Genomic DNA, 24267 nt, shown 5'->3' on the forward strand with positions numbered 1-24267 from the left:
AGATAAAGACAACTCACATTCCCAAACCCAAATCAACTAATACGTAACCAGCAGATATTCTCATGTTGAACAAGAAGGCAGCACAGAAGAATTGCAATATGGATGTAACAGAAAATATAAATAGATATGACTACTAGGAACAGGGCTGCAGTAACAATATAGCCAGCAGGAAATGGCTAGGGGAGAAAAGATGAATGCCTAAAAGGACAAGAGGAAAATAACACCAGCAAGTGGGACTTCCATAGTAGCAAGAAGATAAAGAGAAAGAAAAGAAACAAAGAGAAAGGAAGGGAGACTAATGACAGAAAAACAGAGGCCGCCGTAGGGTAGGGAAATAAGGAGAAATAAGGGAAAGAGGGAAGGGGGGAAAAAGATAAGATTTTTCTGCAGGAAAACCGAACAACCGTGGGGCTTGGGGAAGAGATTTACAGGAAAGGAACTAGGTCTTTTTTGAGAAAAAAAGAGAGTAGGTCTTAGTAGAGGAGAGCAAGAGAATTTTTCTAGTGGGAAACAAGGGTGAAAGGAGGGAAGAGAGGTTACCTGGAGAGAGAGAGGGAAGAGCTGGTTCCGCCAAGAGAGAGAGAGAGAGAGAGAGAGAGAGAGAGAGAGAGAGCAGCGTGAGTTCCTTTTTTCTAATTCTTTCCTTTGTGCCTTCCTCTTGTGGCTGGTTACATACTTAAAAGAAATAAATAATTGAAACTACGACAAATATCCTCAATAACTCAAAGAAATAAAATAAAACCTGTAACTCTAAACTGTGGAAACAAAGGGTCTAAATTACCCTTACAAAACAAAATCTTCTATATATATATATATATATAAAGTGGCATGTGGACAACAGTCCTCGAGGTCCAGACAACCCTCTCTAGTGGCCGAACCACAGGGAAAGGCTGTACTGCCTCCGCCTTTGGTAGAAACGAGTGGTGGGCGGTCGTGGTGTGATATCCCCATCAATTCCACACCATTCTAAGATCTCCCTACCTCTTTCCTAACCACTTCTCTCACCCCTATATTTACGTTTGTTATATTGACATTTCAATCATTCCAATTTGAGATATACCATACTTTTTCTTTGTTTTGGCAACCTAAACTCTTATCATTGGTGAAAAGCATAAACCATGAAACTTCATCTTAACTGTGTCTAGTCAGTCGATCAATATTGTGGCATAGTTGTCATGGTGCCACCTATGTGCTGCCTTCTTGATAGTCACCTTGACATCCAAGCTCCCCACAAACAATGAAGCTTAAATATCCTCCATGACTAAAACATCCTTGAAACCAGTTTACAATGAAGAAGAGGAAGTTGGACCAGTTGATGAGATGAAAGTAAGACTAGGGAAGGAAAATAAACACCCATACAGTAAGAGTGAGCACACCTTGTCGCCTATGCAGCATATCAAAAACTTTGATCCTCCTTTGTCCTCATAAATGGATTGAGTACCACCAAAAGTGTAAGAAGAAGAAAAAGACGAGCAAACGATTGTTCAATCAAACCCATTCCTCAAACATCCAATCCCAATTCACTTAATTCTACCCATCTCACGCCTCCATCACCCATGTTTGGATTTCACATGGATCCACCCACGTTTTCAAACTACTCTCTCTAACCCAAATTGCTTCTCAATTACTTAATCATTTTGAAGATGGTGAAATGGAACAGAAAGGATAACCAATGGCAAAGCCTAAAGCATATCATTTTCGGGTGATGAAACTCAATAATTATAAAAACAAATAAGTCCTTCTAGAACGGGGGGAAAAAGCCAAGCTAGACCAATCTAGGTGGAATTACCCTAAGACTAGCCTAGTCTCTTATTTCCCATATGTGGGTGCCCTAACAGCGATTATATTCTTCACATGTTCAGTCATATTTTGTAAAACATGAAATCAGTCATATTTTGTAAAACATGAATAATAAATAAAAATAAGTAGAAACCACATTCAAAGTGTACAAAATCCTATCCCAATGAAGGCCCTCCATCAACAATCACCATGGTAGAAGATCTCACTCTCGAGCGAGATCTCGCCACCTTGAAAAACTGAGATCTCGGTCGAGATATACAATTTTTTTGCATCAACTCAGTGGCCCATCTCGGTGGGTTTCAGGGTCCAAATGACTTGGTATTTAGCCTATATAAGGCCTTTTGAACACATTGGTAGCATTGGATTTGTCAGAAAACAACCCTAAGTATGATTTCTGAATCTACCCATAGTGTGAAACCGAAATGTTGTAGGAATTAGGATTAGGGAATGCAAGGTTATACAACATATAATATAGAACATTTAAGTCATACATAAATGAAAAGCAAGTGTATCAAACATAGAAGAAAATTCCACCAAAATTGTCGAAATTTCAGTCGAAATATCTGCATTTTTAAAAAACGAAACGAAATTCCAATTATTTCAGAAAGTGTCAAATTTTGATCGAAATTTTGGAGATTTCGACCATTTCGATAGAAATTTTGACCATTTCAACATTCCAAATCTAAGACCATCACTGCATTTCGGTTTTACACATAGGGTCGACTTAGAAGACATACTTAGGGTTATTTACTCACAAATCTAAGGCCATCAATGTGTTCAAAAGGCCTTAATAGGCTAAATACCAAGTTTTAGTCCAACCGGGGCCCTAAAACCCACTAAGATGGGCCACCGAGATTATGCCAGAATTTTGGTAGATCTCGACCGAGATCTCGCCCTCGGTCGAGATCTCGCTATTTTGGAGTGGCGAGATCTTGCTCTCGAGCGAGATCTCCCACCATGGTTGCAATCTAGTTAAGTCCCACTCTAAGTGGGAAAAGGTAGAAAAAGACTAAAAAACTAACTCTAGACTTACTAGGAAATGCAATCCTAGTCTAATTAGAAAACCTCAGTCCACACTTTCAACAAAGCTAAACTACGCAAAGGGAAAGAAAAAGGAAAGAAAGGAAAATTAGCAGAAAAAAGGGGTAAATAAGATGAGATAAAGCTAAAGCAACAAAGAGGGAACCAATCCTAATTAGACATTTAACCCAAATAATAATAGAAACACCAAATAAAGTAAGTTTAGGAATCAAGAAAAAAGGGAAGCTAGCAATCGAAAACAAGGAAGTTACAAATCGGGAAAAAGAAAAAAAGTTATCCTATCTGTATTGAGAACCAGAGGTGGAAACCTTGGAAAGGTAGTTTCATCTTCAACCATCATTCAAGGAAAAATAACCCACGAAAGCCAGATCTACATCCTTCAAAAAAATCAGCAAGGAATGCCCTTCAACTAATAGAACCAGCCAAGAAAGAAAGGAGAGAAGGTTGCATCTTCAACACTTCAACCAAGAAATGAGAGAAAGGAGGAAGCAAACTTATAAGAAGATGAAATCAATATTTTATATTGCTGAGGTGAAGATCAATCAGGAAGATAAACAGCATGCATAGACCAAATATCGGAAGACTGGAAACACAAAGATAGACCAGTTGAGAAAAGAGACACCTATTATAATTAGATGTTCTCAGCAAATTCAATGAAATCTGAGATAGTTTGTTAAACAACAGATGCTAAACAAGTCCTTGACTCAACCAATCTTGAAGATAAAGAATCCAATGATTTTTTTCATGCAAATTTAAAACGCCAATAAACCAGAATATATGATTTCTTCAACTTCCATGAGAGAACCATATGAATCAATTCGATGCCATCAGTCCTTGTAATACAATGATAACTATGAAATGCAACTGATAGAACCATTATTTGGGGATGACTTTATGATATGACCCGATATCAACAGAAGAGTAATGGAAAAATTATCACACCACAATAATAGCTATCTCCAATATAATCAAAAGAATCTCAAACAAAACACTCTACTAGCAATAGGTGAATCCTACGGCTACCCCAGAGCAAGAACTCTCACTCAACTTCCCAATTAACTCCCAAAACATGTCTCTTCTACTCTTCCTTCCCCCTATTTATAGTAATTACGTTCCTACAGTATTAATTAACACAATCATCCCAATTCGAATAGGACTCTTCAAAAGTAACCTGAATTCGAATAGGACTCTTCAAAAGTAACCTGAATGTAATATGACTCTAACATGAATGTAATATGACTCTTCAAATCTAATCTTAAAAAGTAACCTGAATGCAATAGGACTCTTCAAATCTGCCAATCGTTTCCTTCCCTAGAATTTAGGGATTTTCTTTCCTAGAATTTTGGGATTTGCTTTCCCTGTCGAGTGTAGACTCGTGATACCAGGGGCTTATCACTTTACGATAAAAAGAACCCCAATCAAATGATAATCTTCAGCATATGAAACCCATAAGAAATCAAAGCATGAAATCTTAGTTCAACAAAGAATAACTAGGACTTATTTCTTCAACCTAGAAGCCTTAAAATGACTCTCAAATCGGCAATTGATTGGCTCTAATACCATATAAACAATCCCAAGATCTGTAACTAGTGCCAGGTAGAGAGAAGAAGAAAGAGATATTAAGGGAGAAGAAGAGATAAAAATTAGAGAACAAGCCTGGGAGATAGAATCTATATTCTAACGTACCACCCACCACATATAATAAACCAAAATAGAATTATACAAGGAATATGACTCCTAACGCTTATCTAGTTAATTTTGAAGCTTAACAAAAAATTCACCTAGACTAAGATACCAATATACGAAGGGGGACTCCTATCATGTTATATCATGTTACCTCTCATTATATCTGACACAAAGAAAATGAGTGCAAGATGAAGCAAAGGTACCTCCAACCCACTCTTTAAGCCAATTCCAAGCACTGTTACTCCAAGCCCAATCAATAGTACATCCTTCCTTGTATATCCAAAAGATACCTGCCATGGCAACATGTTTAGGTTAAGAAACTAACACTAAATAAAAAATAATATAAGCCTCAAGAGGGAATGATAATTTTTAGTTTTTTAATAAGAGATCTATATTAGAGTAATGCAAAATAAAAAAACACACAATCAAAATGAGAAAATCCAGGTAACTTCCACAAAATTGCATTATAATACTCAGTTCAGTCCATTCATACAAAAACTCCATAAGGCAGCAACCCGTTTTCTTCAATGACTTGTTAGACACGATCCTTATAGGAAATTGTAACATAAAGATTAAGTATTGTGTCCAGCAGTATTTGGTGAATATACTGTGTTGGTAGAAAGTGAATATGTATGTAAGTTAAGATTTAACATGGTTTACCACTTCAATGGTAACCACTCTAAGTGGGTTCCACCCCAGATTTGAGTTACCATAAGGAGTGGACTCTTTTTTATTCTTTTGGCTCTTATTAATTATATTAAGAGATTTCTTTCTATTTTGTTATTGTAATCAGTTTATTCTTTTGGCTCTTATTAATTATATTAAGAGATTTCTTTCCTAAACTGTCCTATTTTACTTTGTATATGAATCAAGAGGGAGTGCTGCTTATTCTGCAGTCCAAGGTACCTAATATTGCATGAGCCGTATCTTTGCGAAATGCTCGTACACAATTAATGGAGAAGTCAATCCATCCTGGATCATTTGGATGGCCTAATTAGTGACTGTTGCCTCTCCAACTAGACCTGCAAATGCTCCATTTTCAATATTATTTGTGCCGGTAACCTTGTGCTTTCTACTTTGCTTTGTTCTACTTTGGGTTTACGGCTCCATTTACTAAGCGTTTGGTTAAATTTTCTGGTAATTTAACTTTTTTTGGGTTCACATTGTTGCTGCAACTAAGTACTCTGTGAGAGTACCTTTTCAATAAAATATACAGCTGCCTAGTGTGTGTGTGCCTCTGCTGTAAGGACCATCACCATAGTTTTCCTTACTTGCTCCAAAAATGATTGACTCAAAGGCTACTACTAGTTCTCCGTATATTCAGATGACTATGAAGTTGAGTAGTGTTTCTAATCATCTACTTTGGGCTCACAGTAGGCAGGCCTTGGCTCAATGGTTGCTGGACCACAGTAGTAGCCTGAGGTCAAGGCATCAAAACAACCTCTCAGCAAAAATTGTTGGGGTAAGGCTGCATAGAAAAATTGCTCCCCGAGATTCTGCTTGTCCGAAAGCCTTCAGCACCGGTTCGCCCTTTTAGACTCAAGCAATTCCAAGCCATACATACATGGTAAGGGCAAAAGTAAGTACCACACTGATGATCCTACTACTATTGTTGATTATGTAAAGTGGATGCATGGAAATTCAATAATTTAAATTTGGCTATAGAACAGTGTTGAACCCTCTATTGCTGCCAAGTGACGTTTCAAACTCTTGTCAAGGGTGAGTGGGAAGATCTTTATGAGATCTATCCCTAAGAAAAGAATATCTCCTATACATATGAACTTTATGGGAAACTATTTCACTTTACACGGAGATAAGTCCTCAAATGACTACTAGAGAATGTCTCCTTGGATGAGCACATCAATCCCAGGTGATAGTTTTGAATCTATCAGTAACGCCACCATAGAGACAGAGAAAAGAATTCGAGAGAAACTCAAGTTTCGACCAAGTGAAAATGGGAAACTGGGAAATTTCAAGGAAATTTAGGACTTTTTTGTGCAAGTTTCAACAGGTTTTAGGGAGTATTTTAGGGTGGGACTCTATATTTAAGCTAATTAGAGTATAAATAACACATTGGCTGTATTTTGCTAAAAAAGTCAATGTAAATAGGTCATTCAATGTAGAGTTGTCCAAGAAGTACATTATAAACTTAACTACTTTAAGTACATAACATTCAATGTATAATTTCTAACTTCAAAACATCAAATACAAAGTAACTGACAATAAAAGGAAAGTACAACTTAGTGTCAAAAGGAGTGCCTCTATGGATCCATCATGTGAGTTGAGTAGTACTATGCCTGTAATATCCTCTCCTCCAACCAACGAACATAGACATCCCATGACATTTTATGCCTATGGTTCTCAAGGTAATCGACAACTATAACTTTATAAGTCTGGTCATCAACATACCTAAGATAACCAATCTGAGGGAATACGCAATTTGGATAGGGAAGTCTTGATGGAGGGGGTATTTGTCATGGTATTTGGGAAAACATGAAAGAAACAAAAAAATAGAAAATTTGGGAAAGCTATGAAACTTGCAAGAAAAAGTCTCAGATTTCCACGAAATTTCCCAGGTTTCTACGAAATTTTCCAAGTTTCTACAAAATTTTCCATGTTTCCCACGAAATTTGGGAATATTTTTTTCTCATAAACCAGGTGGTCCAGCTAGGTTGAACCAGATTTTGAGGTTTCGACGAAATCTCGCCGGTTTCAATCAAAATGCAGGATTTTTTTCCGGTCCCCTAGTTTTTCATTTCGAGGTTTCCAAAATGGGAAATTTCAGTCGAAATTTTGCAACTTTCGACTGAATTTAGTTCTATGCATAGAGATTAGCCCAAATAGCAACTATGTGGGTCAACTACTAGTTTAGAGGCTATCAAATTGCTCTCAGATTGCCGGAGCCCTTTCATTTGACAAGGAGCACCATCTATAGGCAATTTCACTAGTTGATTTAGGTTTTGGTTATTTGGGTCCATTTGGCTCAATTTTTATATTATTTGAGTTATTTTAATGTAACTCTATTGTTATTTTAATGTAACTGATCTAAACACAGTGACCCCCTTGTCCGAACCCTCAAGTGGGGCCCTAAGCCCCACCAATCAAGTTGGCCAAACCCCTATAAGGGGTATTTTAGGCATTTTGCCCCTTTTTTAATGTTGGAATTACTTCCAAATTAATTCTAGTATTTTATTTGAGTTTGAATTCTTAAGTTGAGATGAGTTTGGAGTCGTCTTAGGAGTTTTGCTTTGATTAAAAGTAGTTTTGTTGAGTTTATAGTTATCTTAAATTGGCACATGTGCTTAAGAGTTTTAATGGAAATAGAATTGAGCATATGCTTATTCAAGTTCACTTAAAGTTTAATTGTTAGCATGTGTCTTTTAGTATATTTCAAATCAAGAGTTGAGGTCCTTAAGTAATTAGATTCCAATTCAAGAGCTTTAGTCAAGTGGTGGGATCCTTGTCTATTAAGGATTCCCACCTAAGTTAAGAGTCGTTTGAAGGCTATAAATAGCCAAGTGTTCTATGCAATTTTTCAGATTTGAATACTGAATAAAGTTTTTGAGTTTGAAATCAGGGCATCCTGCTTGAGAAAAGTTTGTTCGAGTTCATCTTCTTTTCCATTCTAGCGATATTCAAGCAATCAAGCAACTTCCTTCAAGAGATACAGTGGTGCACAAGCAATCACAAAAGCCCCAAGTAATATCAAGACCTCCCCCACCCCACCCCACCCCTTTCTTCCCTGTGATAGCAGCGCTGCAGCAGACGCCACCCCCTGTTAACCCCTCTCCCCCATCCCCTTTAGCTCTCTTTTCCCTTCCCTTAGGATTGCACCTAGCCCTAGGATTTAGTTCTATTGTTATTTGCCAAATTCAGCCTAGTTTCCTTGGACTAGAAAAAATTCTGCTTATCTTCTTCTTCCTTAGAATTTTTTTGCAAATTTTTTAAATTATGAAAATCTGATTCTGTTCAAAATTCTGATCATATCCTGTAGTCCAGATCAATAGCAGAATAGCATGAAAACCAGTTCTAAAACACCCAGACAGTTTCCCTTTATCACCCTAGCCGAAATTCCCTCCAAACCCTAGTTTTAAATTTTAGTGAAGTTCAGATCTGAATTTCTGTTACAGCAGGGTTTTTTCAGAGCTTTAGATTACCTTACACACCCTGAATCATCCCTCCTCTTTGCTAGAATTCCTGGGCAGCCCTTAGATTTAGGAAAATTCCCAAAATACCGTTAGCTAAATCTGGTTTTACATCAGTAACTGGGTTTTAGGTTGACCCATGGGTTATTTTCACTTCAGTGTAGTTTTGGGGTTTCCATTTTTGACCCTAAGTATTAGCAGTGAGTCATGCAGGGTTTCTTTTGGGATTCAATACGTAGGATTCATTGATCGATTCTTTTCTTTTTTTTGAAAAAGGCATTGTACGCTACATTGAAACCAATGGAAAATCATGGAATTTGGAAGAAACAAAATCTTCTAGCAACCCAGTAAGTCTTTCTTTTCTCCTCTTTCTTGCTGGAAAGAAGTTCCCAATCCCCTTTCTTTCTGTTTGGCAGTTTCTTGTGCCTTTCTTTTCTTTTCTTTTCTTGAATCTTTCTTCCTCTTCTTTAGATCAGTGAGCTAAAGGTATTTCAGCCTTTCCTCTTTCTATCCCCTGAATCCTCTTTATTTTCTGTCTTTTCTTTCTTTCTTCAGCCTAGCAACAGCCCTGCTGTCCTATTTTTTTTGTCATCTGTTCCTAGTTCACAACCCCAGTTTCCTTTCCCTTTCATCCCTCTTGTCACAAAAAAATTCCTTTCCCTTTCCCCTAATAATCCTAGTGAAGTTTTATTCATCCAAAAATTAATTTCTTGTAAGCATGGTAGAAGATCTCGCTCTCGAGCGAGATCCCGCTACCATGAAATACCAAGATCTCGACCATCTAGCGAGATCTCGGTCGAGATATGCCATTTTTTGGGCGTCAACTCAATAGTTCATCTTGGTGGGTTTTAGGGTCCCAGTTGGGCTAAAACTTGGTATTTAGCCTATTTAAGGCCTTTTGAACACACTAGTAGCCTTGAATTTGTGAGAAAACAGCCCTAAGAATGATTTCTATCCATAGTGTGAAACCGAAATGCTATAGGATTAGAGAATGCAAGGTTATATAAAATGTAATATAAAACCATTAAGGCATATAAATAAAAAGGCAAGTGTATCAAATACATCAAATAACTTAAATGTCATCAAGATTCCATCCATATGAGTATTACAATCTTGACTATCAAGAATAGAATTATAGAATTATAAAATTATACAACTGTTAGAAGTTCCATATAAGTAATTAACGCATAAGTTCATAAGACAAGTAGAGAATGATTGAGCTTCCTTTGATGTTGTAGATGTGCTAAAAGTAGTTGCAAGTGAAAATTTGGCTGAAATCCGCAAAAAAATGGGGCAAAAATTGAGAGTTCCAGTGAGATATGGTGAGATATAACAAGATATGGCGAGATCTCAAGCGAGATATCCCATTTCGCAGGTCTTGATCTCGATCTTGTCTCTGTTTATGAAAAAACTGAGCAAGATCTCGCAAGATCTCCCACCATGCTTGTAAGTTTTTTCCTTTGACATCCATTAAAAAAAATAATAATAAATAATCTAGACTTTATCACCAAAAATTTTGCATTTATTTTCCATCAACAGTTTTATTAACTACTGGGTTCCCTTGGGGTTCCCCTATACAGTTTTTTCATTTCTTTGCTTTCGTCTATTATTCCCTGTGACCCCATTCAATATAATTCCGTTCCCATATAATACTTTTCTTCCTCATTTTCTTTATAGGCTCTATTCTTTAGGAATTTTTTATAATCTCGCACTCAATTAAGCGTTACATTGTCATGATCCCCGATCCCCATGCTTCCCTATTGATTTCTGTTTAGTCTTGCTAGTTAGTGTAGGGCTGATATTGCTATTTACATTGTTATTTTGTTTAACTTGCATGTTTATCAAATTGCTAGCAGCTATAGTTCCCTCTTTTATTTGTTATCTTCTATTAGTATTTGCCTTATCTAATAAGACTTGTAACCAAACCTTGTAGGTCCTTAGTTCTAGGTTCCCCCCTGCATCACTCCTAATGACTACAACCACCTCCTCAAACACCTTTAACAGCTTGAAACCAGCACAGTCTCCACCTCCACTGCAACCTTGGCACACACAAGGAAGCCTTCTTTTCTTCCACCTCTACCCTTTGGATTATTGACTCTGATACTTCATGTCATATGACTGGTAAGTCTAACCTGTTCACTCTTCTTAATGAAATTAATAAGGGTAAACGACAATTACCTCCCTCTTAATTGGCCAAATGACACTTAGACTCCCTCTTCATTGGATGTTGACAGTTACATCCCTTTTAGCTGGCAAAGGTGACAACAAATCCCTCCCTTCCATTAACTTTCTCAATTAAGTGGTATCTTCGCCATCAAATATTTTTTTGAAAAAACCCAAAAAGATATGGGTAAGGGAATTCCCCCTTTGCCCATCTTCTCATCCTTAACCTGCATTGACACTGGGATGATAGAGAGGAGTTTGAAACCCTTCTCATGCGACTTGGCATCCAAAGTGGTGTATAACGAAACTAACCGTTGTTGCGATGGTTATCATCGTGATAGAGGCATGTAACTTGACAGGATTTGGACGTAATTTCTTCTTCCTTTTAATTTATAAATGCAAGTTAACAACACTTCTCACTTATACTCCCACCCCCTTTGGATCATTGATTCAAGGGCCCCTCCCACATGAATGGTAAGTCATCCCTTTTTAGCTCTTTTTCTAAATCTACCACTAATAATTCTGTTGATATAGCTAATGAGACTTCCACACCTATTCTAGGCTCTAGAAGTGTTTCTTCTACACCTTCTCTTACTTTGAAATCGTACTTCATGTTGCTCATTTTCCTTTTAATTTATTATCAGTTAGTCAGTTAACTAAAGCATTAAACAACTTTGTGACCTTTACTCCCACTCCTTATGTTTTTTAAGACCTTCACACAAGGAAGACGATTGGTGGAGGGTGTGAAAGGAACGGACTCTACAATCTGAACTATGCCGCCCCTATTATGGCACTCTCTCTGATGATGGTGTAGATGTTCTCCAGTGGCACTGTCGTTTAGGCCATCTATCTTTAGCTAGATTAAAGATTTATTTCTTTCTTTTAAGTCAGTGTCTAGATTAAATTGTGAAGCATGTGAGTTAGGGAAGCATCATCATGCCACCTATTCTCAATGCTCTGTCCCTCGTAGTAAGTCTTCGTTTTCTCTTGTTCATTTTGATATTTGGGGTCCTTACAGAATTAGTAACACACATGGTTATTGACATTTTATCACCTTTGTGGATGATTCTCCCATCTAACATGGTTGTATTTTTAAATGATCGGACAGAGTCCTTAACTACATTTAAAAGTTTTATTCATGAAACTTGGACTCAATTTTCTCTTCCTGTTAAAATTTTTCGATCTAATAATGCTTTAGAATACGTGCAGCATGATATAAATAACATTTTTATTCTCTTGGAATGATTCATCAAACCAGTTATTCATTCACTCCCTAATAGAATGGAGTGGCTGAAAACAAAAATCGCCACCTCTTGGAGGTTGCACGAGCTTTTTTGATTCAGATGAATGTTCCAAAAAGTTACAGGTATGATGCAGTTTTGATTGCTGGTCATTTAATTAATTGAATTATGACTTTGCTTTCTAAAAATTCCTTTTTCCGTTGTTTTTCCCAGGAGAGAACTGTTTTTAGTTCCACCCAAAATTTTTGGTTGTGTTCATTTTGTTCACATACCACATCTTTTGGATAAACTTTACCTCCTAACTTTTGTTGCCTTTCTCTTTCTCTGTCTGCCGTTCAAATTCCAACCCATCATATCGAGGCCCTTAAAAACCCTAGCTGGAAAGCCGCCATGGATGTGGAAATGGATGCTTCACAAACTCGTCATACATGGTCTTTGGTAGACTTACCTCTTGGGAAAGATGTGACCCACCGAGTATACTGTTAAGTATTAAGTACCAATTTGATGGTACGTTTGAAAGGCTCAAGCCCGTTTGGTGGCTAAGGGTTATACACAAACATATGGTGTAGACTAATTTAAGACTTTTTCTCCTGCGGCTAGACTAAATTATGTTTGGGTTTTGATCTCTTTAGCTATGAATTATGATTGACCTATTTTTTAGCTTGACATCAAAAATACATTCTTATACGGTGAAAAAGAATATTCACATGGAGCAACCTCCAAGAGTCTTAATGGGAAACTTATTTATCTTATTGTTACTTGTCCTAATATTTCTTATTTTGTTGGTGTGTTGAGTCAGTTTATGCAGTCTCCCAGGAAGGCCCACTGGGATGAAGCAATCTTCAGTACCTCAAGAGTGTGCCCCAAAAAGGGCTCATCTATCCCAAGTCTTTTTGTCAAACACAAGGTGTTATCTCTAAGGAGGTAAAAATACATTTATAAATCCTTGTTGTTCTAGGCTATTGTTTTTATTCTTGATCATATTCTGAAAAGCCTAGAGTTGATTGGGTTGGGTTTGTATTCAATTATTATTTTGACTGTTGGGATGGCCAATGTCTTATTGTAAACGGGGTGAAGTCCTAGCCTCCCTGAGGTATAGGTTGAAGCAGGAGGGTAAGGATATCTTGGCCGTACAGGCTGCATGTTAAAATGAGAAGTCTCTTGAGCCAATAGATAACCATGAGGGGTATTACTCCATGGAGTAACCTTCAGACACTGTGAGTTGAACCACATACATCACGTGCAACTATCTATTTTACCGTGGAAGTCCAATCCCTATTGTGCAAAGTGGATTTGCGATCTTGGTGGAGCTGGCCACATTCTAGTGAGGTGAGGTGAGATTGCAAAAACAATTTGGATTTTTGTTTAACGACAGAAATTGAGAAACTAAATCACTCCCCCACCCCCACCCCATTTGACCTGGATTCAGTTAGTGCCAATCTCTACTCGCTTCTCATTTACCAAAGCAATATTATTAGTAGAAAGCATACACCAAGAAACCTCATCCTGAACTCTCTGGTTAAATTATCTGTTTAAGTGCAAAAAAAATAATAGCTTAAAGCTGATCACCACCAAACTGCACAAATATTGTCCCAATTTTGTAGAATAAATTGGATCAATCAAGAGAATACTTTGCTATACAAAACTTCAAGTCGTGCTCAGCAATAGTTCAGCTACACATACCTTTGGGTCCTGTTCTGTGCCATTAGATGATGACTGGCTGCTGCTTCTTGGGATTGTACAGAATGGTTTCCTTGATATCGTGCTGAAGGTGTCTTTTGCTCGAAAAGCTGAATCCTTTGTTGAATGTGAGCTTTGAAAATTTATTCTTCCTGTGAGAACTAGTTTAGCAACTGTCTGTAGTCAGAGTAGACCAAGTAAAAGAAAGGACACAACAGGGCCATAATCTTGTGTAATTCAAAGGAGTTGATTTCTCCATCTACTGTAAGGTACTTTCTAAGGACTTTTTCGGTATTTTGTTTAAATATGCAACAGAATTTACTTCATCATAGGATGAACCTGCAAGCAAGCAAGGAACATAAAGATAATAAAAATTCATTTGATAAAAATAAAACAAATAACAGGTTTCTTAAGCAAATGTCTCAGGTAACAGAAAGAACATATCCACAAGGTGATTTAACTCATCCTCAATGAATTGATAACTCTCATCAAAGTTCAACTACTACTCCAGCTACACCTATAGCCTGGGAATCCTATTTCTGACAGTTTTAGATTACAACCAACCAAAAGTCCAAGAAGAAGGAAGAGAGTGCAGAGGAATAAACTACCGATTGGAGTATACCTTTATGTGAATATACACATAACCTACTCAGCAGTGAACAATAAAGAGAATTCATAACAATGGCAGTAACTCTCAACTCACTCCTCAAGCCCAGGCCGATGACTATGAAGAAACACACTTTTAAATGTTGCTTTCATAGAAAAATCACCGAGCTGTTATGTTGAGCTAACAAATGAACAGTTCCAGCCTATTCCTGAATTCTAATTTTTGGTCTGGTTTATACCCTGCAGCTAGGATTCATTGTTAGATGGCTGATTCAATTTATTGTGGATAATTGGGGATAGTTAGCTTGCTATTCTAGCCTCACATTTGCTTCACCCATACCCAGGCCAAAGAAACCATGTTTTGGAAGCATTGTGAACAAGGAAACACCAACAGGCATAGGATTTGAACAATCCCTTTAATCCCCTATTGCAAAATCTCTCATATTCTTAAATTCAACTATAAGTTAGTAAAGACCTAAAGGTTTTATACCTGTTGACCCCCCCCCAGCTGACAGGCCAATCAATGGGAGCTAGTCTCCAAAAAAGGTCTGGATGTAAGAACGGGCTGATTGCAGGTAAAACTCCAGCCTTAACTGCTCCAAGAACTTTTTCTACAATATCTCAAATAGACAATGTTAGAAAACAAGCTTTAAATAATCAAAATAGCAGTTGAACTTGAACAGAGAAAAGAGAAAAGAGAGATGAAGAACAAGTAGAAAAGGCCTGTGATTCTTAGCTAAAGAGTCTAAAATCACAGAGCCCTTTTATTTATAGCTTCTAATGAATCTAATACAACTTGAGAGACAAGTAATTGTCCTCTAGAAAAAGGAAACAAAAAATTACAGCTTTAGTAACTTCCTAACTCCTAAAATAGAAAGTTCTGAAAATAGAAACTACCACCGAAATAGAAACTATGCTTTCTAAAAACTCCCAAAACTTATGTAGCAAGACTCCCACATTAGAAATAGAAAATAGAATAAAAACAATAACATAATAATGTTCACGTGAACAGTAACGTGAACACTAAAAATCCCAAATTTACGTATACTTCAACACTCCCCCTCAAGCTGGAGCATACAAATCTCCCATGCCCAGCTTGCAACAGATAGACTGAAAACTTGATTTGAACAAAGCTTTGGTGAACAGATCAGTTAGTTGGTCAGTAGAGCTCACAAAAGGAGTTGCTATAAGCTTCTTCTTGACTGCATTACGCACAAAGTGACAATCTACCTCTATATGCTTCATTCTCTCATGGAACACTGGATTACTAGCAATGTAAGTGGCTGCCTGATTATCACAAAACATTTTCATAGGGGCAAAAACTGGAAATCCTATTTCTCTAACAATGAACGAAGCCACATCAATTCAGCAGCGGTGTGGGCCATAGCCCTATACTCAGCTTCAGCACTAGATCGAGCAATGGTGGACTATTTCTTACTCTTCTAAGTCACAAGATTTCCACCAAGAAAAGTACAATAACCTGTGGTTGACCGGCGATCAATGACGGATCCAGCCTAATCTGCATCAGAAAAGGCAACAAAGTCCATACTCCGATTTGGTGGTTAGTTGGGCCCTTTCCGGGCGCCCTTTTGGTGCTCCCCACGCATCTCTTCGGGCCGCGCGGGGGTTTTTTTTGGGTTGGTGTGTCCTCTGATTCCACAACATAATATAATAATAAGGAGTTTGTTGGTTATTATTATTTTTTTAAATTTAAATTATTGAGTAGAATGGCTTATTGATCCATGATCTCAAGCCCTTTATTTATAATTAAGTGGAAAGTAGAATATTACAAGGAATAGAATTCTATATGAATACAAACTCTAACTTAACTCCTATACAAACTCTTATTAGACTCCTAATAGAATCCAACACTCCCCCTCAAGTTGAGGCATAGATATTACTCATGCCTAACTTGCCTACAATAGGAAGGAAATCTCTTTCTTTCAATCCCTTAGTGAAAACATCCGCTAATTGGTCTTCGGATCTTACAAAAGGCATGCAGATAAGCCCTTGTTCCAACTTTCCTTTGACAAAAAACCCGTCAATTTCAATGTGCTTAGTTCGATCATGTTGCATCGGATTATTAGCAATACTAATAGCAGCCTTGTTGTCACAATATAACATCATGGGGTTTGGAACTTGGACTCCAATATCTTGCAAGCAAGCCTTTCAACCATAGTAGCTCACAAACTCCACGAACCATAGCCCTATATTCAGCTTCAAGTACTAGATAAAGCTACCACATTCTCGTTTCTTACTTCTCCAAGTGACTAGATTACCTCCAATAAAGGTACAAGAACCTGAAATTGACTCCTGTCTCGGAGATCCAGCCCACCGCATCGGTGTATGCTTCTACTTTTAGATTATCAGTGGGTGACAAAAGTATTCCTTTTCCAGGAGTTCCCTTCAAATACCGTAGTATATTCGATAACAGCCTTCATATGAGCTAAATATGGATCATGCATGAATTGACTCACTATACCTACAAGATAAGCAATGTCCGGCCCGGTGTGAGACAAGTAGATAAGCTTCCCTACCAGCCTTTGGTATCTTCCTTTGTCCACCGGTTCTCCCTCTTTTCTTTAAGTTTAGCTCCGACTTCAATAGGGGTATCAACTACTTTACACCCCAACATTCCCACTTCGATAATAGATCTAGGACATACTTTCTTTGGGATAGGAATATACCTTTATTTGATCGAGCCACCTCAATCCCTAAGAAATACCGTAACTTCCCTAGATCTTTAATTTCAAACTCTTTGCCAAGATAGTTCTTCAACTTTTGAATTTCTTCACCATCATTCCCCGTGATGACAATATCGTCCACATAGACAATGAGAAGTGTGATGTTAGTATTTGACTTCTTGACAAATAGTGTATGATCAGCATTGCTTTGCTTGTACCCAATAGAAGTCATTGCCTTCTCGAAGGCGTCCAAACCAAGCATCTAGAGACCTGTTTTAACCCATATATTGACCTCTTCAACCGACGGACTTTCCCCGCAGATTGTCATCGGAAAAACCATGTGGGATTTCCATATAGACCTCTTTCGCTAACTCCCCATGTAAGAAGGCATTCTTTACGTCTAGTTGGTGCAAGTTCCAAGTGTTTGTTCACAGCCTACATGACAACCGTAACTCGACAAGTATTTAGTTTCGCAACCGGGGCAAAGGTCTCCCGATAATCAATCCCATAGGTCCGGGTAAACCCCTTTGCAACTAGTCTAGCTTTCAACTTGTTGATCGATCCATCCATATTTTGTTTAACCACAAATACCCATTTGCAGCCCACTCGGTTTTTTTTCCTGGAGGAAGTGTAACCAGCTCCCAAGTGTCATTTTTCTTCATTGCCTCGCATTTCCTCTACTATAGCTTCCTTCCATCTCTTATCAAGATAGGCTTCCCGCCAACTTTTAGGAACAGATACATGATGAGAGAGAGGATATAAAAGCACGGTAGGAGTCGACAAAGAGTTATAAGAAACATATTTAGCTATGGGATGTTGAGTACAAGATCCGACCCCTTTTCTAACAAAGAATAGGAAGATCGGAAGAAGATACCTCAGGAGAATCCGATTCCGGAGTAGGAGACCGAAGTGGTAACGTATCCCCTTTCTCCACCCGCTTTAGCCGGTTGTATTTCTTCCTCCGATAAGTCCGCACCTCTTTATTTTGGTCAATCTGGTTTTGAAAGACCCCAACAAGTGTGTCTCACAGAGTGGTCTCCCCTTGGCTAGGTTCTTCACATGGTTCAGAAATTGAAGGGGGAGGATTAGAGTCCTCAGGTATACTGGCCGAAGTCTCCCCCTGGTCAGGAAACTCTTCTGGGACTCTTAAGTTGTGTTGGTGTGTGAAAGGAAGATCTAGAGTCGGAAAGAACACCTCTCCTCTAGGACTCTCCCCCTGGAGAGGTGTATAGTAAGGGCAAAACTCATGAAAAAGTACATCCATGGATACAATGGTTTTCTTGGAGGGAGGATGATAACATTTGTACCCTTTCTGAGTAGCAGAATACCCCAAAAATATGCAGCGTAGGCCGCGGGGAGCCAACTTACTCTGGTGGGCTGTGATTCTGGCATAACACACGCATCCAAAAACCTTTGGGGAAATAACAAAAGAAGAGGCTCCTAGAAGAATCTCATTAGGACATTTAAAACCAAGTATCCTACTGGGCATCCTATTCATAAGGTAAGAAGCAGTGAGAATAGCATCACTCCAAAGATCGGTCGGTACATTCATAGCAATCATAATAGAACGGGCTATCTCTAAGAGATGCCGATTCTTCCTTTCGGCCACCCCATTTTGGGCAGCCGTATCAACGCAACTAGTCTGATGTATTATGCCAGAGTCAGAGAGATATCTTTGAAATTCACCATCAATATACTCTGTGCCATTGTCACTGCGAAGGATCTTCACAGGTGGCATTGAACCGAGTTTTAATCATATTATGAAAATCACGAAAACATCGGAAAACTTCATTTTTTTTGTTTTAAAAGATAAATCCATGTAGAACGAGAGTGACAATCAATAAAAGTAACAAAGTACCTATGGCCAGTGATAGACACACGTCGGCAGGGACCCCACACATCAGTATGAATTAACATAAAAGGAATATTTTTTCTATTATGAAGAGAAGGTAAATAAGTAGAACGAGTCCCGCTTCGCCAAAATGCAAAGCTTCACAAAAAAAATCATCCTCATTACAAGAAGAAACTAAATCAGAAATATTTTCTTAAGAGTTCCTAGAGGGGGTGACCTAGCCTACGGTGCCACCGATGAAGGTCCGATATTACCGATGGACTCGATTAGAAGATGTAGTCGGGAGCAGAATAGATCCTTCAATCGGCTCGAGCAAATAAAGTCCATTGTCTAGTTTACCACGTCCAATCTCCTTCCCGTTACCGGATCCCGAAAGACACAATAAGATGGGAAAAATGTCACTTTACAATTTAAGTCATGTGTAAGACTGCTGATAGAGAGCAAGTTAGTAGAGAAAGAGGGAACATGTAAAACTTTAGACAAAGACAGGGATGGAGAATGTTGAATGGTCCCTTTTCCAAAGAATGGAAGAATAGGAGCCATCAAAGAATTCGAACTTTATCCTTTCCGAAGTTGGAGAATATTGTAAGAAAAAAGAGGATAAACCCGTCATATGATCTCGTGGCTCCGGTATCAATAATCCAAGGAGAGAAACCGAAGAAACTTGGAAGCTTGTAAAAGTTTTACCTGAAGTAGCAAGGTAGGAGTTGGTTTGATTAGTAGAGGAAGCAGTGGTAGAGGTTGTACCGGCAGTAGAAGATTGCAGAATACGTCGCAAAGAAGTTAACTCCTCCTGTGAGAGACCAACATCTGCAGAGGGTGCTGTGGAAACTGTCTCAGAGATATGAGCTTTCGATTTTCCTTTTTTTTGTGCTCTTTTTTTCTCAAAATCAGCAGCTTCCCATGGAGTTTCCAACAATTTTCCTTAGTATGATAGGGTTTGTGACAAGTGCTCACACTTGACAATCTCCTTAGCCGGATCAGATTTAGTGCGAACAGACTGTAAAGCTGATTTCTCCAAAATAGGAGTATGAAGCATGGCTAATCGACGACTTTCCTCACACTGAACAAGAGCATAAGACTGTTCTAGTGTAGGAAAGGGAGAACGACTTAAGACTTGTACTCTGATCTGATCGTACTCCACGTTCAAACCCGCCAAGAAGTCATATACTCGAATCTTATCAATGTGCTTCTTATAAGTCGCCACATCATCCGGATTAGTGGGGTGATAATCCCCATAATGATCCAACTCTTGCCAAAGAGATCGCAACTCAAAGCATAATAGTGGGCCACAAGTCGGGTTCCTTTTGGGTAGTCTCATGAAGCTTCTTTCGTAGCTCATAAACCCGTGCATCATTCCCCAACTGTCCATATGTTTCGAGAGTAGCCTTCCAGATTTGGGCAGCAAGAGTATCAAGTAATAGATATCCACGGGCAATATTTGGAATCATGGAATTCAAGAGAAAGGACATAATAAGAGAGTCATTCGAGATCCATTTTTCCCCGGGAAACGCTTTGTGGTAGAAGGTTTGATAGTGGTGCCCGTAATGTATCCAACAAGTCCTCTTCCAGCAATAGTTAAGTAAGCAGATCGTGACCAAATCAAATAATTTGTCCCATCAAATCTTACCGAAAGAGGATGAAAATTTGGGTAATGTTCAGGGCCGGCGGGAGCAGTAGTACCATCGATAGTTGCCATGTTGAAAAAATTGTCTGGTTCGATGGCAGAGGTGGGTGAATAGCGATGGCTGAAGACGATGATGGCAGCGATGGCTGAAGACGATGAAGACAGCGATGGCTGAAGGAGTCTGGTTCCGAATATCGTTTCAGAAAGCAGAATTTCTTGCGATGGCTGAAGGAGTCTGGTTCCAGAAATTCAGAATATCGTTCCAAAAAAAACTGCGATGGTGATGGAGTGCAGCGGATCTTTTTTCTCTTTTTCTTTTTCTTCTTTTCTGTTCTTGGTGTTGTCGATTTGAATGCAGCGGTACTAAATATCAGCCAGAGAGGACGATGAGTTTCGATGGTTACTCAATTGGTTTGAAGAATCGATTGGTTTGAAGAACTGCTAAAAAAACGATGGGTTTCTCTTTTCTACGACAGAGATAGCAAGAGAGGGGAGGAGGTAAGTTTGACACTCTTCTCTCTTTTTTTTCTTAATTCCCTAATCGAGATTAGGCTCTGATGCCATGTAGAAATAAACGATTGTAGTAGAATGGCTTATTGATCCATGATCTCAAGCCCTTTATTTATAATTAAGTGGAAAGTAGAATATTACAAGGAATAGAATTCTATATGAATACAAACTCTAACTTAACTCCTATACAAACTCTTATTAGACTCCTAATAGAATCCAACAAAGATAAATAAGTTTCCCAGAAAGGCCGTTGGGGGGGGGGGGCATTATAAAAAAAAGCCCCATCATCCGGCGCTTTATCGGGGGGGGGGGGGGGGGGGGGTGGGGGGTTGGGTAGGAAGGAGGGGGGGGGGGAAGAAAAAAAAAATCATATTTTTTTTTTTATTAACTTTTTTTTTTTTTTTGTTGTGTTTCTTTATAGGAAAAAATGGATGGTAGATCACCTAAATCTTTGGTTTGGAAAGATTTTTGTGAGTGTCTTAACTATATGGATTGCATCAACATCATTGCCTGAAAGGACAATATCATCAACATAAACTGCCATAATGACAACACAATCACCCTACCGTCTAACAAACATAGAGTGATCAGAATAACATTGTGCAAAACCAAAAGACTCCACAGTCTTGCTAAATTTCTTAAACCAAGCCTGTGGAGGCTGTTTGAGTCCATAAATCGCTTTATGAAGCCTGTAAACACAAACATTGTCCTCCCCCTGAGCAACATACCCTGGAGGTTGCTCCATGTAAACTTCTTCATGAAGATCACCATATAAGAATGCATTTTTTATGTCAAGCTGAAAAAGAGGCCAATCATAATTCACAGCCGAAGATATCAAGACACGGACAGAATTAAGTCTTGCCACAGGAGAAAAAGTCTCAAAATAATCTACACCATATGTTTGTGTATAGCCCTTAGCCACCAAGCAAGCCTTGAGCCTTTCAACCGTACCATCAAAATGGTACTTAATAGTATACACCCACCAACAGCGGACCACATCTTTCCCAGGAGGTAAGTTGACTAAAGACCATGTATGATGAGAATGTAAAGCATTCATTTCCACATCCATAGCGGCTTTCTAGCCAGGAATTTTAAAAGCTTCGGTATGATGGGTTGGAATATGAACGGCAGATATAGACAAAGCAAGACAACGAAAGCTAGGAGGGAGATGAGAGGTAGAAACAAAATTGGAAACAGGACAATGTTAGAGTGTAAAGTGCAAGTACGTGTACTTTTCCTTAAAGCAATTGGTAAGTCATCTGAAGGCGGAGTGGGATCTCCACTAGAAGAATCCGCCGGTGGAGAGGATGAAGAAGGAACATCCGTAGGCCAGCTTCAGGCTCCACTAAAGGAGAGCCGCTAATATTGTTAGGAGGAACTCTACTATCCACAATATGTTCTGCCAACTTATGTCTTCGCTGATAAACCTGTAGAGGAACATTGTTAGTGGAAGGAACTAAAGGGAATAGGAGGAGTATCATCCAAAACACAGTTTTCAACAGACACAGATTGACTAGGATAATAAGGAGTGTCTTCAAAAAAGGTCACATCCACGCTTGTAAATTGTTTACGAAGAATCGGATCATAACAGCGAAAACCTTTTTGAGTACGTGAGTACCCAAGAAAAATACACTTAATAGAACGGGGGCAAAGTTTATCCAAAGGATGTGGTATGTGAACAAAACACACAACCAAAAATTTTGGGTGGAACTGAAAACGGTTCTCTATCGGGAAAAACAATTAAAAAGGGAGATTTTTCAGAAAGCAAAAGCATAGGCATGCGTTTAATTAAATGACCAGCAGTCAAAACCGCATCACACCAGTAACTTTTGGGAACATTCATCTAAATCAAAATAGCGAGTGCAACCTCCAAGAGGTGACGATTTTTGCGTTCAGCCACTCTATTTTGTTGGGGAGTGAATGAACAACTGGTTTGATGAATCATTCCAAGAGAATCACACAGGTTAGATATATCATGTTGCACATATTCTAAAGCATTATCAGACCGAAAAATTTTAATAGAAAGAGAAAATTGAGTCCGAATTTCATAAATAAAACTTTTAAATGTAGTTAAGAACTCTGTCCGATCCTTTAAAAGATACAACCATGTAAGACGGGAGAAATCGTCCACAAAAGTAACAAAATATCGAAAACCATGCCTATTACTAATTCTACAAGGGCCCCAAATATCGGAATGAACAAGAGAAGATAAGGACTCGCTACGAGAGATAAAGCGTGGAGGATAGGTGGCACAATGATGCTTCCCTAACTCACACGCTTCACAATTTAATCTAGACACTGATTTAAAAGAAGAAAATATAATTTTTAATCTAGGTAAAGACAGATGGCCTAAACGACAATGCTACTGGAGAGCATCTACACAATCATTAGAAAAAGCCGGAATATGGGTAGCATATTCCAAATAGTAGAGTCCATTCCTTTCACACCCTCCACCAATCGTCTTCCTCGTGTGAAGGTCCTGGAAAACACAATAAGTGGGAGTAAAAGTCACAGAGCAGTTTAGTGCTTTAGTTAATTGACTAATAGATAATAAGTTAAAAGGAAAGTTAGCAAGATGAAGTACGGATGATAAAGTAAGAGGTGTAGGAGAAACACTTCCAGAGCCTAGAATAGGTGTGGAAGTTCCATTAGCTATGACAACAGAATTTTTAGTGGTAGATTTAGAAAAAGAGCTAAAAAGTGATGACTTACCAGTTATGTGGGAAGAGGCCCTTGAATCAATGATCCAAGGGGTGGGATTAGAAGTGAGAAGTGTTGTGTTACCTACATGAGAAAGTGTGGCAGCAGAAGTACTAGTGGATGTGGAAGCGCCAGTTTCAATATTTTGCAATCGACGAAAGATTTGGCTTACATCATCTATTAGAGTCTTAGACAAGTCCCCTGAAGAAGATCCAGAACCACTATCGTTGTTGGCTACAGTATTAGTACCACCATCAGAAACGGCATGATTGGCAAGGTGCTTGGCCCACTCTGGTTTTCCATGTTTGGCCCAACAAGCTTCCACTAAGTGCCTTGTTTTACCGCAATGAGTACAAAGTCGAGATGTTTTATCAGACAATTGAACACCACAACCTCCAGAAGACCTGCTAACTCCCCCTGAACCACGACCACATCCCCTTCCATGAGAGGTAGTGAAGGCTGAATTTTCTACTTTAGAACTTTTTTTTGGAGAACTCCCTTCAGGCAAGGCAATACGTTGAAGTCTAGAATA

General features: G+C 38.6%; 1 protein-coding gene across 2 annotated transcripts in view; it reads right to left on the reverse strand.

The window, feature by feature from the left end:
• LOC149002356 (uncharacterized) overlaps window positions 1-24267 on the reverse strand; it is a 48640-nt gene that overhangs the window by 17081 nt on the left and 7292 nt on the right. Inside the window, exons 2-3 of one of the 2 annotated variants that reach the window (XM_089137918.1) lie at window positions 13760-13908; window positions 4731-4817 (exon numbers count right to left, since the gene is read on the reverse strand). In XM_089137918.1, the coding sequence (XP_088994044.1) occupies window positions 4731-4817; window positions 13760-13908 (236 nt within the window). Of the gene's footprint in view, window positions 1-4730; window positions 4818-13759; window positions 13918-24267 lie in introns of both variants that reach the window. The other variant, XM_089137917.1, reaches the window with a different exon arrangement.

This window comes from Hakea prostrata, chromosome 10 (assembly GCF_041222555.1).
Source record: "Hakea prostrata isolate BN-2017 chromosome 10, UWA_Hpros_2, whole genome shotgun sequence".
In the NCBI taxonomy this organism is placed as follows: domain Eukaryota; kingdom Viridiplantae; phylum Streptophyta; class Magnoliopsida; order Proteales; family Proteaceae; genus Hakea; species Hakea prostrata.